General features: G+C 47.7%; 1 protein-coding gene across 1 annotated transcript in view; it reads left to right on the plus strand.

Annotated features, from left to right (window-relative positions):
- Positions 1-4023: 4023 nt before the first annotated feature.
- LOC134922995 (storkhead-box protein 1-like) overlaps positions 4024-20302 on the plus strand; it is an 83959-nt gene continuing 67680 nt past the window's right edge. Inside the window, exon 1 of the mRNA XM_063920711.1 lies at positions 4024-4714. Coding sequence (XP_063776781.1) covers positions 4390-4714 — 325 coding nt within the window. The 5' untranslated portion in view covers positions 4024-4389. The remainder of the gene's footprint in view (positions 4715-20302) is intronic.

Raw genomic sequence — 20302 nt, forward strand, 5'->3', positions numbered from 1 at the left:
TTCTTCGCAGCGTGGTCTCTTCACCTCCCAGTCGTCCACCTCCGCCTCATGCGGGAAAGGATTCTGCCTTACTGGGGTCACTTTCTTGGGACAGAGTAGGTCCGCGGCATCTTCCCAAGGGCACTCACTGGTCGCATGTCCTGGTCGCCGACACTTCCAACAAGGGAGGGCCACTGCCACCTTCTCCAAGACGGGTTCCTGATCCACCTCCTTCACTGGGGAATCTTCACCCGTTGGTTCCGGCTCAGAGGAAATGGGCACCTGCGAACTAACTTCAAGCAAGGCCTTCCGCTCCATTTCCCTGGTTTCCTCCTCCCATCTCTGGGCGCGACCATCCGCAATCATCCGGTCTTCGTTCCACGGACAATCGGGAAGCGCATGTCCTCTCGCCTCGCAGAGCGCACACACAGGCTCTGCAGCCACCCGGTCCCAAAGCTGCTGACGAGACTCCGTCAGCTGCTTCACCGTGGCCTCGTAGTCCGTCCGGTCTTCAGTCCATGGACATTCCAGGAGCCGATGTCGGGGATCTCCACAGCTTTCACACCGGGAATCAACCTCGTCTTCGCTCGACTCTTCGTCCCAGGGACAACTGTTGTGCTCATGCCCGTAGTTTCCGCAGAGCAAACACCAGGACTCCTTCTTCGCTTGGCCCTTCTGACGTCTTCGGTCCGCTTCCTGGACCACCTTCTTTGGGGACGTCTCTCGCCAAGTACACTCGCTGGCAAAGTCCCCTGTTTGCCGACATTTCTTGCAGGGCGTCACAGCGGCCTTCTTGCGCCCCTTTTCCCGGCGCTCTTCTTTTTCACGCTGGACCGACCGCTGCACCATCTTCAGGATGTCTGCCCCAGACACCGTCACCCAGTCGCTCTGTTCCGCACACGTCCGGGGGTGAGTCTTCTCCGGAGCCGTCCGCAGGGAGGTCTTCTTGGTGGCGTTCCACATCGTGTCCGTGATCCGGTCTCTTTGATCCTGCCGACTACGCCAAGTGTGAGAGGTGCGGGCCTGCGGTGGTGCCTGCTGCCGTGCAGGTGTAGACGCGGTACTCACCAGGCGCCGCTCTCTCTCACCTTCAGGTACCGGAACCTTCAACGGACCTGGAATTCTTCAGTCGGATCCGGACACGGCGATTCCCTCTCGGAGCTTACCGACGACCTAGCTGAGGAGAGAAGGGTTTACCTTAAAGGGGGTATCGACCCTTCTTCCGCTGGAACAGGGGATACCCCAGGGGTGGCTGCGACCTTCACCGGCTGGGTGAATGGTCATCACCGGCACAAAGCCTCAGCTACCCAGCTTTCACACACTCGCGCTTTCGCACGTAGTGTGATGAAAGGGATTCTCACGTCCGTGAGCAATCCTAACTCCGGCGCTCGGGGACAAACAAGGGACAGACGTACACGGATGCTACTCACCGTCACAAGTCTTGCACTCCGATCTTCTCCACTTACAGGTCCCTGTAAGGAGGCAAAGAGAAACAGCCGTGCAGGGCCTAACTCTGACCTAGTGTCACACCCTATACTATCTACAACAGCGGAGCCCTCAAACTAGCTCTGTGGGTGTGGTGCAACACAACTATGCACAACTTACACAACACATACACTTTGCCCTGCACGATAACATATATCACACTATCGGAGTTACAACATAAAACGGTGCTGTCCCTTTATCTACCCGACCCAGAACACCCAGTAGTGGGGACCGCACAGCTCACCCACCTACCGTACTCTCAGGGTGGCCTGAGCCTAGCGCCCAGTACCACCTTTACTCACCTCAGGGAAACACTGCTTCGCTGGGCCTAGCGCCCCCTAACTGCCCACAGGCCGGAGGCCTGACTTTACCCACGGGCCTAGCGCCCGCCTACTTGCCGCCCGTTGGGTGACCTGGGCCTTGTGCCCAGGGTCACCTTATCGTATCCCTGATTTGGCCACAAATACCCTAGGGCCTAACGCCCTCTATTAGCCACAGGCCTAGTGCCTAGATTGTCCCCCGGGGCCTAGTGCCGCATGAGTGGGGTGGCTTGGGCCTAATGCCCAAACCACCTCATCAAATATTGGGGGCCCAAACTCCTAACTGCGCCCAGGCCTAGCGCCTGAATTGTGTCCTCGGGCCTAATGCCCGTCCCTGGTGGTCGAGGGAGGAAAAGGGGAGGGGGAGGATAGCCTCACTGAGGCCTTACCTAACCTGGGGGCCTCCACCGTCTTCTGCCGCTGACCCGTCCTGGCCAGCGGCGCCTCCGTCTCTTCCCTGCGTCCAGCCGCCGCTGGACATCTTCTTTCTGCAGGCCGACGTCTTCTGGCCTCTTCCGCGGCCTCAGGACCTCCTCTCCCCGCGGTCGTCGTCTTCTCCTCGGCGCCGGATCCTCTTCTGCGCTCCGGCGCGCCGACGACCTCCTCCGCTGCTCCCGGCCGTGTCTTCTCTTCAGCCCGCGGTCGTCGTCTTCTCCTCGGCGCCGGATCCTCTTCTTCTTCCTCCTGCGCGCGGGCTCCTCCTCTTCGCCGCTCTTCGGCGCGGCCTCCTGTCCGAACGGCTCCCGCCCGGCGTCTGACGTCAGATGCCGGGGGCGGGGCCTATGACGCGGCGAGCGCTGATTGGCTCGCCGCGTCTCTTCCTGATTGGCTGCCGCTCCGGGAGCCGCGATTGGCTCCCGGAGGGCGCCAACATTCAAACCCTCCAGCCTGGGGTCCGGTGCAGGGAAAAGGGTAATCCCTGCACCGGACACCCGCCGCCGCCACGCACCCAGCGCTGGGGACAGACAAGCTGCCCCAGCGCTGTCCCCAACTAGGGACAACACAGATGTGCCCACAGGGCACATCCTTACAGGGTGGTGCCACTGAGCAACGTGACGCAGATACAGAGATAAGAAGCTGAGAAGGGGAGACTGCAACAAGGTGACTTGTGGTTCCATGCAGAGAGCCCCACTGAAGTGAGAGCTGTACTTACCTTTAGTGGGGGAAATAGCATCCTAAAGGGGGGTACTCACGGAGCGATATTCTAAGCAATCTGACTATATTGCTTAGAATATAAGCCTGATCGCTCCGTGTGTACCCCTTACAGCGATAGCGATGCGCAGCCCCGCGCATCGCTATCGCTGCTGCAAGATTGGCCTGCTGTGCAGGCCAATCTAGAGGGTCGCTCACTTCACCCGCTGGGAAGTGCCAGCATCGGGGGATAAGCATCGGCTATCGGTCCTAATAGCATAGTGCCGAGCAAACCAATTAGCCCTGGTAAATTACTGCGGCTAATTGGATACCCTCATAGTGTGTAATACCTTTGTATACATATCAGCACTGCAACGTTGCTAACGGAGTACTAGTTGTGTATTCCCTTTAGGAATACCAATATGCACACAAAATGACAGAGGCAGCTGCTGCAACAGTGTCCTCTCTCTCCCCCCGGCTCCATGCCGGTGCTATCTACATCATGTTGGGGGGGGGGGGGGGGGCAGCGGGACCCAGGCCTGGGTAAATAGTACCCGCTCCTCCCCCTCTCTGCGCCACTGATAATCCGATACATAGGGAAAGCAGTGTCATAGGTATTCTACCCATACATTGCAGTATGACCCTGATAAATCAAAATGTCTATGTCTATTTACTATAAAAGAAAGCTTATGGTTATGGGGGGAATTCAATTGCCGGTAAAGGGGGCGAGTTAAACGCCGGCAATGGCAGCCATACTCCCCCCCTACGCCTGCCCGATTTTGCACCAGTTTGCCAAAAGTGCCTGCACACTATGGGGTAGCGAACAGGGGATTGAGCGAGATCCTGCCAACGCACCTTACGGCAGAAGTCGTGGGAATTCGGCTGGGCAATACTCGCCAGCAATTGAATTCCCCCCCCCCCCCCCCCCCCTTTGTGCACTATAGAGTAACAGTCATGTCCATATTTTTCCACAAATTGTAATAAGTGAGAATTACAGTTATACAATTCATTCTAATCTTGTGCATTTATTTTTTTGTTTTGTCTTGTTTAAGCAATAAGGTGAAGGTGAGATGTAATGGGCCCGGCAAAGTGCTGGGTGCTGCAGAAGGTTCGCCAGCAGAGGGCAGCAGAGAGCAGGACTCTGGTGTAAGCTGTCAGAGCTGCAGGGAGGGTCAGACTAGTACTCTTATACCCACCTGTACATTCCAGCACGGACATCTCAGCAGACACTCTCCAGGGAAGATGCCACAGGGCGCTGTTCTCACCATTGGACAAGCAGTGTGGGAATGGCTAGCACTCGGGCGAGCAGGGTCTTGTTAGTAAGGAGTATTTCCTCTTTCTGGTGACCTATGCAGAGATCATGCACTTGTGCACCTCTGCAGAAACTAGCAGCGCCTCTCCCCTCCTATAAGTCTAGCGTGGCGCCCCCACCCAGCAGCACCCACTACACACATACCCTGTCTCCTGGCACAGCATGGATCAGGATTTGCAGATTGCCCCCCGCTCCCTGGCTGTGGTGCTGAGTAACAGGGGGACCTCAGAGAGGCTGCTGCTGTCCGATGAGAAGCTCCAGCGGCACCATGTGGGCTACGAGATTTTTGCCGACTTCAAAGCGGAAAACATGCAGCATTTCTGGAACAAGAAAGTGACCGCTGCAATCTCGGAAACACTCTTCCTAGGTTGGATAGATGAGCACGTCCTCTTGATCCAGGGCAAGGAGGAGCACTTGGGGGCTTTGAGAGAAGGGTGGACCAGGAGATCCCTCAAACCCCCTCCAGGATTTGATATCAAATATCTAGGTAAGGTGCAAACTTTGTACCTATTGTGTGGGTTCTGGTTGCTACCTGACGGTCACACAACAACATTCCCTGTGCTGCTCATTCATAATGTAAATGCAGAGCATGTTGTCTCAGTCTCAAGTTTACAGTCTGTTGTACTAGGAACGTGTATGTCCAGTTTTGCAATGTGCTGCAGCAGGACCACTGATATTCTGCTGCAGACACTTTTTAAAAATACTTTTATTGTTTAGTTTGTATAAGTTTGGATATTTTGGCACTTCCTTAATTTATTTCCTAGTGGGCCGGTTAAGTAGACTGGTAAATGGATTTAGAGGCATTGTGATATTATTAATGGACTTTTATTGCCTTTCCTGTCTGGTTTCTGGAGTGGAGCCACAGCTGGGTCATGCTGCAGGAATGTTTGTTTCACCTAAAACTACAATAGCACTATGCTGGTTTTTATTTGTGCATTTGTAACAGTTAAACTGTGCATATTCAATAAGTCTAATACGTTGTATCACCTTTTCAAAATTCGTATCATTAAAATTACAATACGTAGGGGCATATTTATATTTATCTTTGTACCGATAATTATAATTCTTATTTCTGCTATTCGTGGCAATAAGAAATTGTGATTCGTCCGAATATATTAAAATTCACTTGATGGGACAGGGGGTCTGAAAGGAGCCCGTCCCTATGGTCTGTAAGTAGCGAAGGGGTTGCTACTATGGGCTAATGCCATGTTTGGGTGGTGTTAGCTACTTGGGCCAAGCTTGGTAAATTTGGCAATAAAACAGTCCATGATATCTGCTGTGGTACCTGGCTACATCTATTCTGGAGTATGGGGCGCAGTACAGATGGTGTAATGGTTAGCATTATTTCCTCACAGCTCTGAGGTCAATTCCCACCAATGCCCTAGCTGTGTGGAGTTTGTATATTCTCCCCATGCTTGTGTGGGTTTTCTCCAGTTACTTCTGTTTCCTTAAGGGCCCTACACACTGGTAGATCTCACTGCACGATATGAACGTTCTGCTTCATATTGTGCAGTGTGTAGGCACCAAGGATTAACGATGGGCGGCCCCGATCGTTGGTGCCTCGTCGCTTATGCATGCAGGCCAATATGGACGAGATTGTCCATATTAGCATGCATTGCTATGGCGCCGGGTGACGGGGGAGTGATGAAACTTCACTCCCCCCGTCATCTCCCCCTGGTCGTCCGTCGGGCAGCTCGGCGGCGGGTCGCCCAGTCTGTAGGGCCCTTTACACAAACCAAAAATATACTGATAGGGTTAATTTTGTTTGGAGCCAATTAACCTAACGTGAATATGTGTACATGTGGATGGAAATATAGATTGTAAGCTCCTTTGTGGCAGGGACTGATGTGAAGTATTCTCTGTAAAGTGCTGCGGAATTTGTGTGCGCTATGTAATATAAAATACTTATTATTTGTGAGTACCCTCAAAATACATCTGTAAATACTAATTGATAAATAGTCCCGTACTATTAGGGAGACTATCTTTGATATATTAAAACTACCATGTGTCCTGGGCAATGCTCAGCCCATAGGCTTGCGCTAGTACAGGTTGTCAAGCTCTGTCCTCAGGACACAGTGCATGTTTTCCAGGTCTCCTCACAGACACACAAGTGAAATAATTAGTTCCACCTGCAGATCTTTTCAAATGTGATGGTGCCCACATACAGCGAGATCTGTGCTAGGTGTGATTTGAGCCTATACAGTGTGTGCTATACAATTTGGCCTAAGTGGTATGCGTTTTGAACTACATGCGATTTGAACTACACTACAATATGTAATATATGCGATCTAGTACAAAATTACCTGACTGCGCATACTATTTTGCCTTGCGATATTCACTACGCGGGAGCGCACATCGCATGGGAAAATAAACAGTGTGATTTGAACTAGACGCAATGTGATTTTAACTAAAAAGATCAAATCACACCATAACAGTGAGTAATGAATTTACCTATGCTCCTGCTGGGTGACCAGGAAAACATGAGATGTAATATATGAATGGGAGAAGTCTTATACCAAAGGGAAACATTTCAAGTACCAGTAAGACACATAAGGAAAAGTGTGAATACGGCTCGGCTAACAAGAAGAGGACTATTGGAGAGATAAGAAAGAGAACGGATTATAATTATATGTGACCTTGAACAATATACTAGTAGTCGAATATTATTAACAGACACAATATATCATCATCTGGTTATTACACCACATATACAGAATACCATCTTATTCTGTCCATCACTAGACATGTTGTGCACTTCGCGATGTAGGACACCAGCACCCCCCCTTCCTTTTTGGTGTGGACAATAGCAGTCACTCTTGGTGGTGATACATGTTGCACCATCTTAGCTATGGATCTGTGGGAGCGATTCAATTGTTATTGCGCGTGCTGGCAACTATTCAATTGTTTCTGGCGATGGGCATGCTAACATTATGCTCGCAGTTCCACGTGCTGGCGAGCAGAGATGTGTGGCACTTTTCTTGTTGTGTCCAGCGCTTTAGTCATGCTTAGCCATTTTACATTGCTAAACCGTCACTGCAGAGCGCTATAAGGTAGAGTTACGCTCCCATTGAGGATAACTGTAAAACTTTTTATTTTGAGTGGATTTGAATGAATTCATATAGAAAACAATAGCCCACTTGCCTCTGATGAGTTCTTGGCCACAGTCACTGGAGCCGGAGGTGGTGTCATAGTCCCAGAATTAGCTTCATGGTTGTCTGTTGTGGGCTGTTGATCAATGGAAGTGGCTTCCTTGGATCCTCCTCTCAGGATTCTTATACTGTGAATCAAGGTTTCTCAACCTGTAATATGTAAATTCAAATAATGATGAGAAGCAGTTTAGGAATTGTCCCATCAATGTAAAAATTGGGTTTGGTATATATGTCCAAAATGCAGAGGATTATGATATGGCGACATTTCCTATGTCAACATTCTGTCAGTGTTGACATTTTCATGGTATTTACATTAATTATGTTGACATTTAACCATTCTTCTTCGCATTCTGCTGCCAGCATTGTGAATGTGGATATGTTAAATGGTGACATACAGTAGTGACTGCATACCGTAAAACGTAATACCTACGGTGTGGCCAAGAGACTCATTCTTCATGTAAGCACCTGAAAGGGGAAGTGTAACAGTGATCATTCTTATTTTGTTTTTATCTACTGTAAACTTATACTCGCGTGGTTGGGTCATGATTTTTGTATTCGTTATTATTTGATCCTAGGTGATCATGTTCTCCTTGTGTACAGTAGGTGGTTTGGCTATTAATGCTAGTTTGTTGAGTATTACTGTATATACAACACTTATGTACAATGCATTTATTGTTATGGTCTTTTCAATCTCATTGTATTCCTTATATGATTATGTTTTCCTGGCCAGTGTAGGTGTGACTATTATATTTCTTTACATTGCTGACGTGGGTATATTAGGTTTGCACTGTCTGTGTAATCACTGTGCACCTTTTGTAAGGTACAAATTACTTGGCTGTACCCCTGTACGCTAGATTGTGTTTCATGAGATTAGAGATCAGGTTGTATTTCCATCTGCCCTGAGGGTCCAATTATCTATGGAGGATGAGCTTTGTATAAGACTATATATGATGATAGGTCTATTATTCTGGATATATTGGGGCTGATTCTCAGGTGGGCGCAAAGCAAATAAACCAACAAACAAACAAACAAACAAACCAAACAAACTAACTAACTAAGAAGTACTGTACCTATCTATATGGAACAAACTATGTTGCTATGGTAGGGGTGCAAATACATTTATTAGTTTTGCATGCAGGGTAAATATCGGCTGTTTTTGCATGTAGCCCACAAATGCTGGACAGCATTATTTTTGCACTGCAATTTAAACTTGCCATACGTCTAAAGATAATCTGTCCAACCAACCAATTGGCTGGTTGGAACAAAAATTTAGAAATATACGGGAGCAAATAACATTTGCTCCCAAACACTAAAAAAAAAGGACACAAATGGTCATTCAGACATATTGGTTCAATCAAACAAATTTAAACACTTTTATCTAAATGATAGATTTTTTCCATTTTCAAGTGTTTGGAAGCAAATTTGCCTGCCTGAGGCAGGTAAAACAAAATCCCAGATAAACTGAGTCTCGCGCCGGTTTATCGGGACTAATTGAATAGCCCCCGGCGGGACAGTTAGCCACGGTAAATGACAACGGCTAATTTGACCCCCCCAAAATCTAACATTTTATGGCCAACTTTAAGCTGGATACACACTGGAGCAATGTCGGACCAATTTGACAAATTGCCTACATCGCTCTCATGGTCGCTAGGTATGTGCTGCACATCACACCTAGCCATAACACAAGCGACCTAGTTTTTGCGAATGAAGGACGGAACAGTGTTCATTCCCTTTACACCCATCCGACGTGACCCGGGTTATTGCAGCAGGGGAATTATACCCCTTTTATACCGCCTGAGGCAGGTCACATTCGGGGGCCTGATACAGGTGTTCTCGGCTGCGACCCGCCTCAGGCACCTCTCCACCGCTGTTTCCAACATCTGTGACGTGGCGGGGGCAGCGTTTAGAGATTACATGATCTCCAAGCGCCGCCCGTCCACACAGAGTGAATGGGAAACGGGTCACATCGACCCGGCTTCCCATTTTCACAGCACAGTGAACAGACGTTCAACCCTGCTTGCTACCCGCATTATTCCAGCTGGGCCCTTTTACACCGCACAGCAATACGGGTTATGCGCGCTTATTATTATTATTATTTTCTCATACGTCCTAGAGGATGCTGGGGATGACATCAAGACCATGGGGTATAGACGGGATCCGCAGGAGACATGGGCACTCTAAAGACTTTTCATTGGGTGTGAACTGGCTCCTCCCTCTATGCCCCTTCTCCAGACCTCAGTTTTAGAAATGTGCCCAGGTCGACTGGATGCACTCTGAGGAGCTCTACTGAGTTTCTCTGAAAAGACTTATGTTAGGTTTTTTATTTTCAGGGAGGTCTGCTGGCTTCAAACTCCCTGCTTCGTGGGACTGAGGGGGCAGAAGTAGGAACCAACTTCCTAAAGAGTTTCATGGCTCTGCTTCTGGCTGACAGGACACCATTAGCTCCTGAAGGGAACTGAACGCTAGCCGTGCCTAGATGCTCACTCCCACAGCATGCCGTCACCCCCCTCACAGAGCCAGAAGACAGGTGAGTGTTCGAAGACAGATCTTCAATCAAGAAAGTGACGGCTAAAGGTACCGCGCGGCTGGCGGGAGTGCAGCGCGCCATGTTGCCCACACATACACAGGCACTGCAGGGCGCGGGGGGGGGGGGGGGGCGCGCCCTGGGCAGCATGAAACCTGTGGAAACTGGCATTAATAAGGGGCATAAATTGCTGAGGCACAGTCCTACCCCCGCCAGTATAAAAAATTACCTTCTAAAAGCAGAGGAGAAACACACCATTGAAGAGTGGAGCTTCCTCCTCAGTCAGCCAGCACACTGCTCAGCACCATTTTCTCTCTCTCCTCAGGCTGCAGAGACAACACTGGTCCTCCTCCACTACTGAACAAGTATCAGGGTGCAAAACAGGGGGGGCCACAGTGAATTTGGTGCTATATAATTGTGTGATTAACATTATAAAAGCGCTGAATGTCAGTGGACATTTTGTGTTCACAGACATTGTGTGACTGGCGCTGGGTTGTGAACCGGCAAAATCCTATCTGTGTCCCTCTGACAGATTTTACTGTGGGTCTGTCCCCTATAAATCCCGGAGTGTCTGTGGTGTGGTTCTGCACGTGTGTGACATGTCTGTGGCAGGGAATTCTGTGGAGACATGTTAGGGACACAGAGGTGTAATATGACACCAAGAGCCTGACTGGGTGAAAGGTTACATGATAGTGTGAATCATATCAGTAAGAGGTTGGACTGAATCTCATACAGTAAATGAAAATAATCTGTTGAAGATGTGATTTTTAATAGTTCTGCCTTTCATCCACAGGGACCTTTCTGGGTCACATACAAATTTGCACAAGTAGTACAAACTGATACCGACACGGAATCTGATTCCTGTGTCAACACTAGTGATTCCAGGGGAATAGGTCCTAAGTTAGCAAAAAAGCATTCAAAACATGTTTTAGCTATAAAGGAGGTGTTAGAAGTTACTAAGCCCCCTCTTTTACCACAAGGAGAGGGTTTACTTTAGTAAAGAAGTAATGTAATTTTCCCTTCACCTCAGGTCTGATTTAACCTGAAAAGAAATTTCTGATTCCCAAAAGGATATCAGGCAGCATACCTTTTTCCAAAAAAGGTGGGAGTCACCCCACATTTTAGACAGGGCCCTGTCATAAAAGAGAAAAGGTGTTTCTCCCTGCGTCTGGAATGGCTTCACTTAAGGAGCCGACAGACCGCAAGTGAGTGAGGTGATCTATTGATGTGGCCAATGGGACACTACTCAGGCTTACCATTGTCTGTGCGTGGGTGAGTAGTGCTATTGAAAAGTGGTCAGAAAACTTGTCATTAGACATTGACACAATAGATGGAGACGAGATACTCCTAACGTTAGGTCATATCAAAGACGCTGCTGCGTACGTACTAGGAACCATGAAATATATTGGTCTCTTGGGATCAAGAACCGCTACCATGGCAGTATCGGCTCGGAGGGCGTTGTGAATTCGCCAGTGGAATGCTGATGCAGATTCCAAAAGAAATATGGAGGCTCTTCCGTATACGGGTTAGGCCTTGTTTGGTGATGGGCTGGATGCGTTAGTCTCGGCGGCTACCGCAGGTAAGTCGACATTCTTGCCTTATGCTCCTACACCGGCGATAAAGACACATCACTCTCACATGCAGTCCTTTCGGCCCAACAAATACAAAAAGGCTGAAGAGTTCCCCCTTTTTTTGCAGGTAGGGGAAGGTGAAAATGAAAGAAATCCGCAGCGTCTCCCGACCACCCCTGCTTCTGCCACATCTGCAGCATAACGCTGGGGCTCCCTTGCGGGAGTCCGCTCAGGTGGGAGCACGTCTGAAACTTTTTCAGCCAAATCTGGATTCAATCTGGCCTGGACCAATGGGTCTTACAAATAGTGTCCCATGGGTACAAACTAGAGGTTTTTTTTTCAAATTGACCTTGCCAGCTTCTCTTCCGGGAAGAGAGGCAGTAACAACGGCAATTCGAAAATTATGTCAGGATCAGATCATTGTCCTGGTACCCTTGGCACAGCAAGGAGAAGGTTTTTATTCAAGCCTCTTCGTAGTTCCGAAGCCGGACGGCTCGGTCAGACCGATTTTAAACCTGAAAAATCTGAATCTCTACCTGAAAAGGTTCAAGATAGAATCCCTGAGGGTAGTGATTTCCAGTCTGGAGGAGGGGGACTTCATGGTGTCAGTAGACATAAAGGATGCTTACTTGCATGTTCCCATTTATCCTCCTCACCAAGCTTATCTGAGATTCGCAGTACAGGATTGCCATTACCAGTTCCAGACGTTGCCGTTTGGACTCTCCATGGGACCGAGGGTATTCACCAAGGTGATGGCGGAGATGATGGTCCTCCTTCGTTAAAAAGGAGTCAATATAATTCCTTATCTGGACGATCTCCTGATAAAAGCGAGATCCAGGGAACAGTTGGTGCAGAACATCGCACTCTCCCTGTCAATACTCCAACAACACGGTTGGATCATGAATTTTCCAAAGTCGCAGTTGGAACCGACAACAAGATTGTCCTTTTTAGGGATGATTCTGGACACAGAAGTACGGAGAGTATTTGTTCCAGTGGAAAAGGCTCTGGAAATCCAGAAAATGGTCAAACAAATATTGAAACCAACAAGGGTGTCGATCCATCAATGCATTCAGTCGTTGGAGAAAGTGGTAGCGGCCTACGAGGCCATACAGTTTGGCCGATTTCATGCCAGAGTATTCCAGTGGGACCTGTTGGACAAGTGGTCCGGATCCCACCTACACATGCACCGGAAAATAATCCTGTCCCCCAAAGCCAGGATTTCGCTCTTGTGGTGGCTACACAGTTCTCACCTACTAGAGGGATGCAGGTTTGGGATTCACGACTGGGTCCTAATAACCACGGATGCAAGTCTCCGAGGCTAGGGAGCTGTCACACAGGGGGAAAGCTTCCAAGGAACATGGTCAAGTCAGGAAGCCTGCCTTCACATAAACGTTCTGGAATTGAGAGCCATTTACAACGGCCTTCTACAAGCGGTACATCTTCAAGATCCCGTGCAGATCCAGTCGGACAATGTAACAGCAGCAGTCGTGTACATAAACAGGTAAGGCGGAACGAAAAGCAGAGCGGCAATGGCAGAGGTGACAAGGATTCTCCTCTGCGCAGAAAGACATGTTAGAGCTCTGTCAGCAATTTTCATTGCGGAAGTGGACAACTGGGAAGCAGACTTCCTCCGCAGACACGATCTCCATCCAGGAGAGTGGGGCCTCCACCAAGAAGTCTTCGCAGAGGTGACAAGTCTTTGGGGAGTTCCTCAAGTAGACATGATGGCATCTCGTCCAGAAAAGAAGCTTCAGAGATATTGTTCCAGGTCGAGAGACCCTCAAGCAATAGCAGTGGATGCACTGGTGACCCAGTGGGTGTTTCGGTCGGTGTATGTTTTCCCTCCACTTCCGCTGATTCCAAAAGTTCTCAAAATAATAAGAACAACAAGAGTTTGAGCAATCTTCATTGCCCCAGACTGGCCATGGAGGGCTTGGTATCCAGATCTTCAGGAGTTGCTCATAGAAGATCCTCGGCCTCTTCCTCCTCGAGAGGACCTACTACAGCAGGGGCCGTGTGTGTATCAAGACTTACCGCAGCTATGTTTGACATGCCGTTACAACTTTAAAGCGTTACAACTTTGCCGAGCAGCTACTTGATCAGGGTCAAACACATTTGCTAAATTTTATAAGTTTGACACCTTGGCCCATGAGGACCTCAAGTTTGGTCAATCGGTGCTGCAGGGTCATCCGCACTCTCCCGCCCGTACTGGAGCTTTGGTGTAGTCCCCATGGTCTTGATGTCATCCCCAGCATCCTCTAGGACGTATGAGAAAATAGGATTTTGATAACCTACCGGTAAATCCTTTTCTCCTAGTCCGTAGAGGATGCTGGGCGCCCGTCCCAGTGCGTACTTTACCTGCAGTTTAGTTATTACATTTACACAAGTTGTGTTATCTTGGTTTCAGCATGTTGCTGCAATTAGTTCATGCCTGTTGGCATGTGTTATGTTGAATGTCATGTGTGCGGCATGGTTGAGGGTGTGAGTTGGTAGATATCTCACCACTAGTTAAGTAATTCTTTCCTCGAAAAGTCAGTCTCCCTGGACACAGTTCCTACAAATGAGGCCTGGAGGAGGGGCATAGAGGGAGGAGCCAGTTCACACCCAATGAAAAGTCTTTGGAGTGCCCATGTCTCCTGCGGATCCCGTCTATACCCCATGGTCTTGATTTCATCCCCAGCATCCTCTACGGAGTAGGAGAAAAGGATTTACCGGTAGGTTATCAAAATCTTATTATTATCCTTTATATGGCGCCACAAGGGACCCGCAGCGCCCATTACACTACATAATAAAATGAGCAAACAAGAAAACCGCACTTACAGTACATGACAAGATAGGACAGGTATAGAAAACCCGGGGTTAGGTGCCATCAAAGGGAGTATGGAGTATAAGATAGTGTAAGTAAGAAAAGAACACATGACAAGATAGGACAGGTATAGAAAACCCGGGGTTAGGTGCCATCAAAGGGAGTATGGAGTATAAGATAGTGTAAGTAAGAAAAGAACAGGCACATGAGGAAAGAAGTACCTGCTCGTGTCAGAAGCTGGTGGTGTAAAAGGGGTATTACCTTCTTTGGTTTTTTGCTTTGCTCCAAACCCAGAATCAGGCACATTGGGGGTAATTCCAAGTTGATCGCAGCAGGAAATTTTTTAGCAGTTGGGCAAAACCATGTGCACTGCAGGGGAGGCAGATAAAACATGTGCAGAGAGAGTTAGATTTGGGTGGGTTATATTGTTTCTGTGCAGGGTAAATACTGGCTGCTTTATTTTTACACTGCAATTTAGATTGCAGATTTAACTCACCACACCCAAATCTAACTCTCTCTGCACATGTTATATCTGCCTCCCCTGCAGTGCACATGGTTTTGCCCAACTGCTACCAAAATTCCTGCTGCGATCAAATTGGAATTACCCCCCATTGACTCTTCTGTGATTGCTTAGATCAGCGATCTTTTTGTGAGCAGCAACCAGCAGGGCCGTAACTACGTGTGTGCCAAGTGGGCTTGGCACACAGCGCAGTTGCCCTGAGGGCGCACGGCCAGCGGCATGTAATGAGTCAAATTGACTCATTACATGCCGCCTCTAAGTCTCTGCGCCGTGCGCCGCGCTGTGAAGATAGAAGACATCAGCGCCGGGCAGCGGAGGAGGGAGGGGGAGCAGGGAGCCGCAGCAGCGCTATGTCATTGGTAGTTAGCGCCGCTGCAGCATCCCCCTCTCCTTCCGTATTGGCTGCCGGGCAGCCAATACGGAAGGAGAGGGGGATGCTGCAGCGGCGCTTACTACCAATAACATAGCGCTGCTGCGGCTCCCTGCTCCCCCTCCCTCCTCCTTCTTCTCACCTCACTGCCTGCACCGAGGGAGCTACACGAGGAGCCTGTCAGCGGGGAGAAGGTAAGTATCTCTCTCCCTCTCTCTCTCTCTCGCGCTCTCTCTCTCTCTCTCTCGGACACCGACTGCCGCAATGTGTAAAAAATGGGACTGGCTGCCGCAATGTGTAAAAAAAATGGGACTGGCTGCCGCAGTGTGTAAAAAATGGGACTGGCTGCCGCAATGTGTAAAATGGGACTGGTTGCCGCAATGTGTAAAAAATGGGACTGGCTGCCGCAATGTGTAAAATGGGACTGGCTGCCGCAATGTGTAAAAAAATGGGACTGGCTGCCGCAATGTGTAAAAAGAGGGACTGGCTGCCGCAATGTGTAAAATGGGACTGGCTGCCGCAATGTGTAAAAAATGGGACTGGCTGCTGCAATGTGTAAAAAGGGGGACTGGCTGCTGCAATGTGTAAGAAATGGGACTAGCTGCCGCAATGTGTAAAAAGGGGGCCTGGCTGCCGCAATGTGTAAAAAGGGGGCCTGGCTGCCGCAATGTGTAAAAAGGGGGCCTGGCTGCCGCAATGTGTAAAAAGGGGGACTGGCTGCCACAATGTGTAAAAAGGGGGACACTGTCTGCTGTAATGTATAAAAGGGGCTCTACCTGGTGTAGTGGCGCTACTGTGCAGCGTAATTTGAATAATGTAGACTACTGTGCACCGTAGTATGAATTGCTATTATTTTGTGGCCACGCCCCTTCCCCGTGAAGCCACGCCCCAATCTTACGCGGGGGGGGGGGGCGCGCCACTGTTGTTTCTTGCACACAGCGCTAAAATGCCTAGTTACGGCACTGGCAACCAGTATACGGCACTGCGGCAGGGTTACCGAGTCAGTGCTATAAAAAAAAAAAAAAAAACAACCTATTAAATCTTCCTGTTATTTGAAAGCACAGTTCTTGAAACCCGATAGCACGTGCAATAGTCTTCTTCTCTGAACTAGTTTCACCAACATTTCAAAGACTGGTAAATTTATTGTTCCCTAAGGTCAGATGTATCTTCAGATTGCAGGTAGTTTGTACATTAACATTGCTCTTGTGAGTGTTCTGAATTACTATTTGAAAGCAGTATTGTTGTCACCATAAATAATAATACAAATAAAAATACCATACAATTCTGTACTCTGTAATGTCATTGTGTAACGGTTGAGATCAAATTACTAAATGTTTAGAGAATCTGTACAGAAATAAGTTAAGTGTGACTGTTCTATCTTACGCCATCTTGCAGAAATGCTGTATTAAACTTGTAAATTAATCAGATTTATTATTATTTGTGTGTCATTTATTTTCTTTATGTGCTGGAGGTGTACCAGATGTGGGCTTGGTTCTAAGTAGTCAGCACTGGGATTATCTCCAATTATATATTGTTTCTGTTATCTTGACAGTGTAAGCATCAGTGATCATTGTATTATGGCGATGGAATGTGCATCTTGCGTCATATAAATCTTTTCTTGCAAATCCTTGTCAACCTTATAAAGAGACCTCACTAGATGCCTCCCTGATGCTCAGCTTAGCGTGTTGGTGCTAGCCGTTGCATACAGCACACCTATTCATTTATTTGTTAGCTATGTGCAGTTCTTTTCCCTCTTATTTATATTTGGCTGATACACATAGGTTTGAGACAGATTTGGGGCCACTCATTTACCAAGTATTTTTTTACGTCTCCTATCCCTAAATAGGATTAATATTTGTTCATGAGATTGGCATCATAGTCACACTAACGAGCATCTTCAATTATGTGCAAGTTTTATCACGCAGTAAAAGCTCCGGGGCTAGTCAGTGATCTAGCCTTTTCTCTGCACGGTACAACCTTTGGTAACGCGTGGATATGGGTTTCCCTTTACGTTAAATGCAGAGAGCAATTTACCATGGCTTTTTCCTCACAGCTCCTTAGGCTACAAGGAAATATCCACCCCCTGAGGCTTAGTGCACGGGGTTCCCGCAATTGATTGAATCGGGCAGCTATGTCATACCCTGCAGCTAATTGGATATGCCCCTTTTTTATACACACATCATAATAATACAAGATGAAATATTCTGAGTTGATGACACTTGTAGAAATTAATGTAGATGGGCTACATGTACCAGTTCCATTTGCAGATTTGTTGTATATGTATAGAGCATACTATACATATAGTATGTATAGAGCTATTGAATAAAGTGCTATATAATTTATTTACAGGGACAGGATACACTGGTGATTTAGAGAACGGAGGACATTTTATATGGCTGTAGTGACATAAAATTCTGAATAGCAGGCAGAATGAAGCAGCTGTGACAGGTGGAGGTGTCCATGGTAACAGTGGGCCTATGAGTTGACTGAGAAATCTGGTGATGGGAGGGGCTTAGCCCTTATAAAGAGAGGACTGACTAGGTTCTCCTTCTTTTCCTCTGGAGGATGTTATTATTGGTGTCGGCTTGGCGGGTTGGGACGGCCTGAAATTGTGGCTGTAGTTTAAAGAGTTGTATAGGTGCTCAGGAGATGTAAAGGTGGTGGAGTTTGATACATTACGGGGCTGGAGTACCATCGTACCAGGTGGGCTTCGGTCTCCGGTGGAGTTCGGTCTCCTGAGCACCTTTTGGTTTGGAGTTGGGGAATACCTTGAGTGAAGAGTTGGCCACGGTATTCTCGGTAAAGAGCAAGTAACACAAGGGGTGGCAAATGGCCCATTATGGCCCCTTGTGATGTGAGGTGGGCTGTGCTGAAATTGGGCCCTTAAAGCCTCTCCTTGTGATGTAATGGGGGCTGGGCTGAGATTGGGCCCTTATAGCCCCCTTGTTATGCAATGGAGGCCGGGCTAAAGTTGGGCCCTTGCCTCCTCTTGTGTTTTGGTCAGCCACAGTTAAAAGGTTATAAAAGGTTAGAATAAATAGGGACTTTATTTAAATAGGCCATCCCTCCTTGCCACCATACCATTTGTTTAATAAAAGCTGCCAATTTTATTGGCAAACATTATTCTGGTGTCAGTGTCAGTTATTTCTTTTATGGGTGTTGGTGTATACGTATGAATGAAGAACAGTCTATGATAGATATTTTATATCACATTGACTTTTGTGTCTAGTTTGTTGGGCCTGATTTATCATACATGTTTTTTGTTAATCTTAGGCGGTATTAAAATCACGCCCAATCTCCTTTCTAAAGTGATCCCCATTATCGCACACAACGCGCCCATAGTAACCAGGTTTAGCTGCATAAAGGTTTAGGGCACCTTGAGCTAAAATGATGAAAACACGCCCATCACCAGAAACAGAACGGGTGTGGAAGGGGGCAGAAAGAAATGAATACCATCCTTAGATTTTCTGCTATTTTCCTGGTGTTTTTCAAAACTGCAATGTTATTAAAGACAAAACCCTGCATGTTGGGTTGGAAACTATATGTAACCCAACACACCAGGTTTTGTGCCTAATAAAATTACAGAGAATGAGGACCCTTTGGGCGGAATTCAGTTGTTTTCACCCCCATAAGTGAGATTTTGAGAGAAGGCAAAAAAATCTGTTTTTTTTTTCATAGGTTTACCAGAATATTGGTTGTGTGTATTTTATTTTAGCTATAAATAAAATGTATGACTTACAGCAGAAGCTTTGTGAACTTGTATGCATGTAACAGGGCAGTTCTGTGATTCTGTTGAACAAAGTAATCCAGCTTTTATAGACAGTAAAGGGCCCTACACACTGGTAGATCTCACTGCACGATATGAACGTTCTCGTTCATTAATGAACGAGAACTCGTTCATATCGTGCAGTGTGTAGGTACCAACGATTAACGATGCGCGGCCCCGCGCTCGTTAATCGTTGGTGCCCCGTCGCTTATGCATGCAAGCCAATATGGACGAGATTGTCCATATTAGCATGCAGTGCAATGGCGCCGGGTGACGTCACCTTACCCCCCCCTCCCCCCCGCCGCCGGGTCGCCCGTCTGCCGTATCGGCGGTCAGGCAGCTCGGTGGCGGGTTGCCCAGTCTGTAGGGCCCTTTAGAATTTGCTGTATTAAGAGCTATAGTTTACATTTTATGTGTTAGTACCTACAAATAAGTAACTTTTGGTTATCAAGGTGTGCGTTTCTACATATGATAATTGTGGTTTGTGCTATATTATTAGGTTATGTAAGTGTACTCCTGGCGCAGGTTCTGTGCTAACAACAACTGAACACATACAATACACTAAAAACCTTGGGAAGAATATAAGAAACTTTTTTCTTAGCAACAAAATATAAAAATATAAATTCTGCCTTTGAAATAACATATACTGACGCTGGGCCTAATTCAGATGTGGCTAAAGGTGCAGCACATGCCACAAAGTACCAATGTGTGATACTTTGCGCTGGGCCCTTATGGTGCATGTGCAGAACAGGTCTGCAACGTTGGATGCAGATCAGCAGCAGACTATCAGTGATTGACAGTCTGATGCCGCTTGCGACGGTGTCAGTTTCCCAAAATAGAGCTGTGTCTTCGCCGTTGTGGGGGAGTGACAGGCCAAGTACTTTGTTGGAAGATGGAGATTTCCTGGCTTCTCTTTTGCATCTGTGGCAGCAGGTTTGCATGACCCCATGGACAGGGGCGTATCAAGAGAGGAGGAGGCCCGTGTGCAGCCTCCATCCGGTCCCCATCCTCTCTAGCCGGCAGCAGCTTAGTACAGTCTGTGGACAAGGAGCTTAGGGGGTCTATTTACTAAGCCTTGGATGGAGATAAAATCGCTGGAGATAAAGTACCAATCAATCGGCTCCTAACTCGTTTTCAAACACAGGGGCAGATGTATTAAGCCTGGAGAAGTGATAAAGCAGTGATAAGTGCATGGTGATAATGCACCAGCCAATCAGCTCCTAACTGTAAATTTACATATTGGAGCTGACTGGCTGGTATGTTATCACCTTGCACTTATCACTGATTTATCACTTATCCAGGCTTAATACATCTGCCCCACAGTCTGTGAAATGGCAGTTAGGAGCCCATTGGCTGGTACTTAATCTCC

Source organism: Pseudophryne corroboree, chromosome 1 (assembly GCF_028390025.1).
Source record: "Pseudophryne corroboree isolate aPseCor3 chromosome 1, aPseCor3.hap2, whole genome shotgun sequence".
NCBI lineage: Eukaryota > Metazoa > Chordata > Amphibia > Anura > Myobatrachidae > Pseudophryne > Pseudophryne corroboree.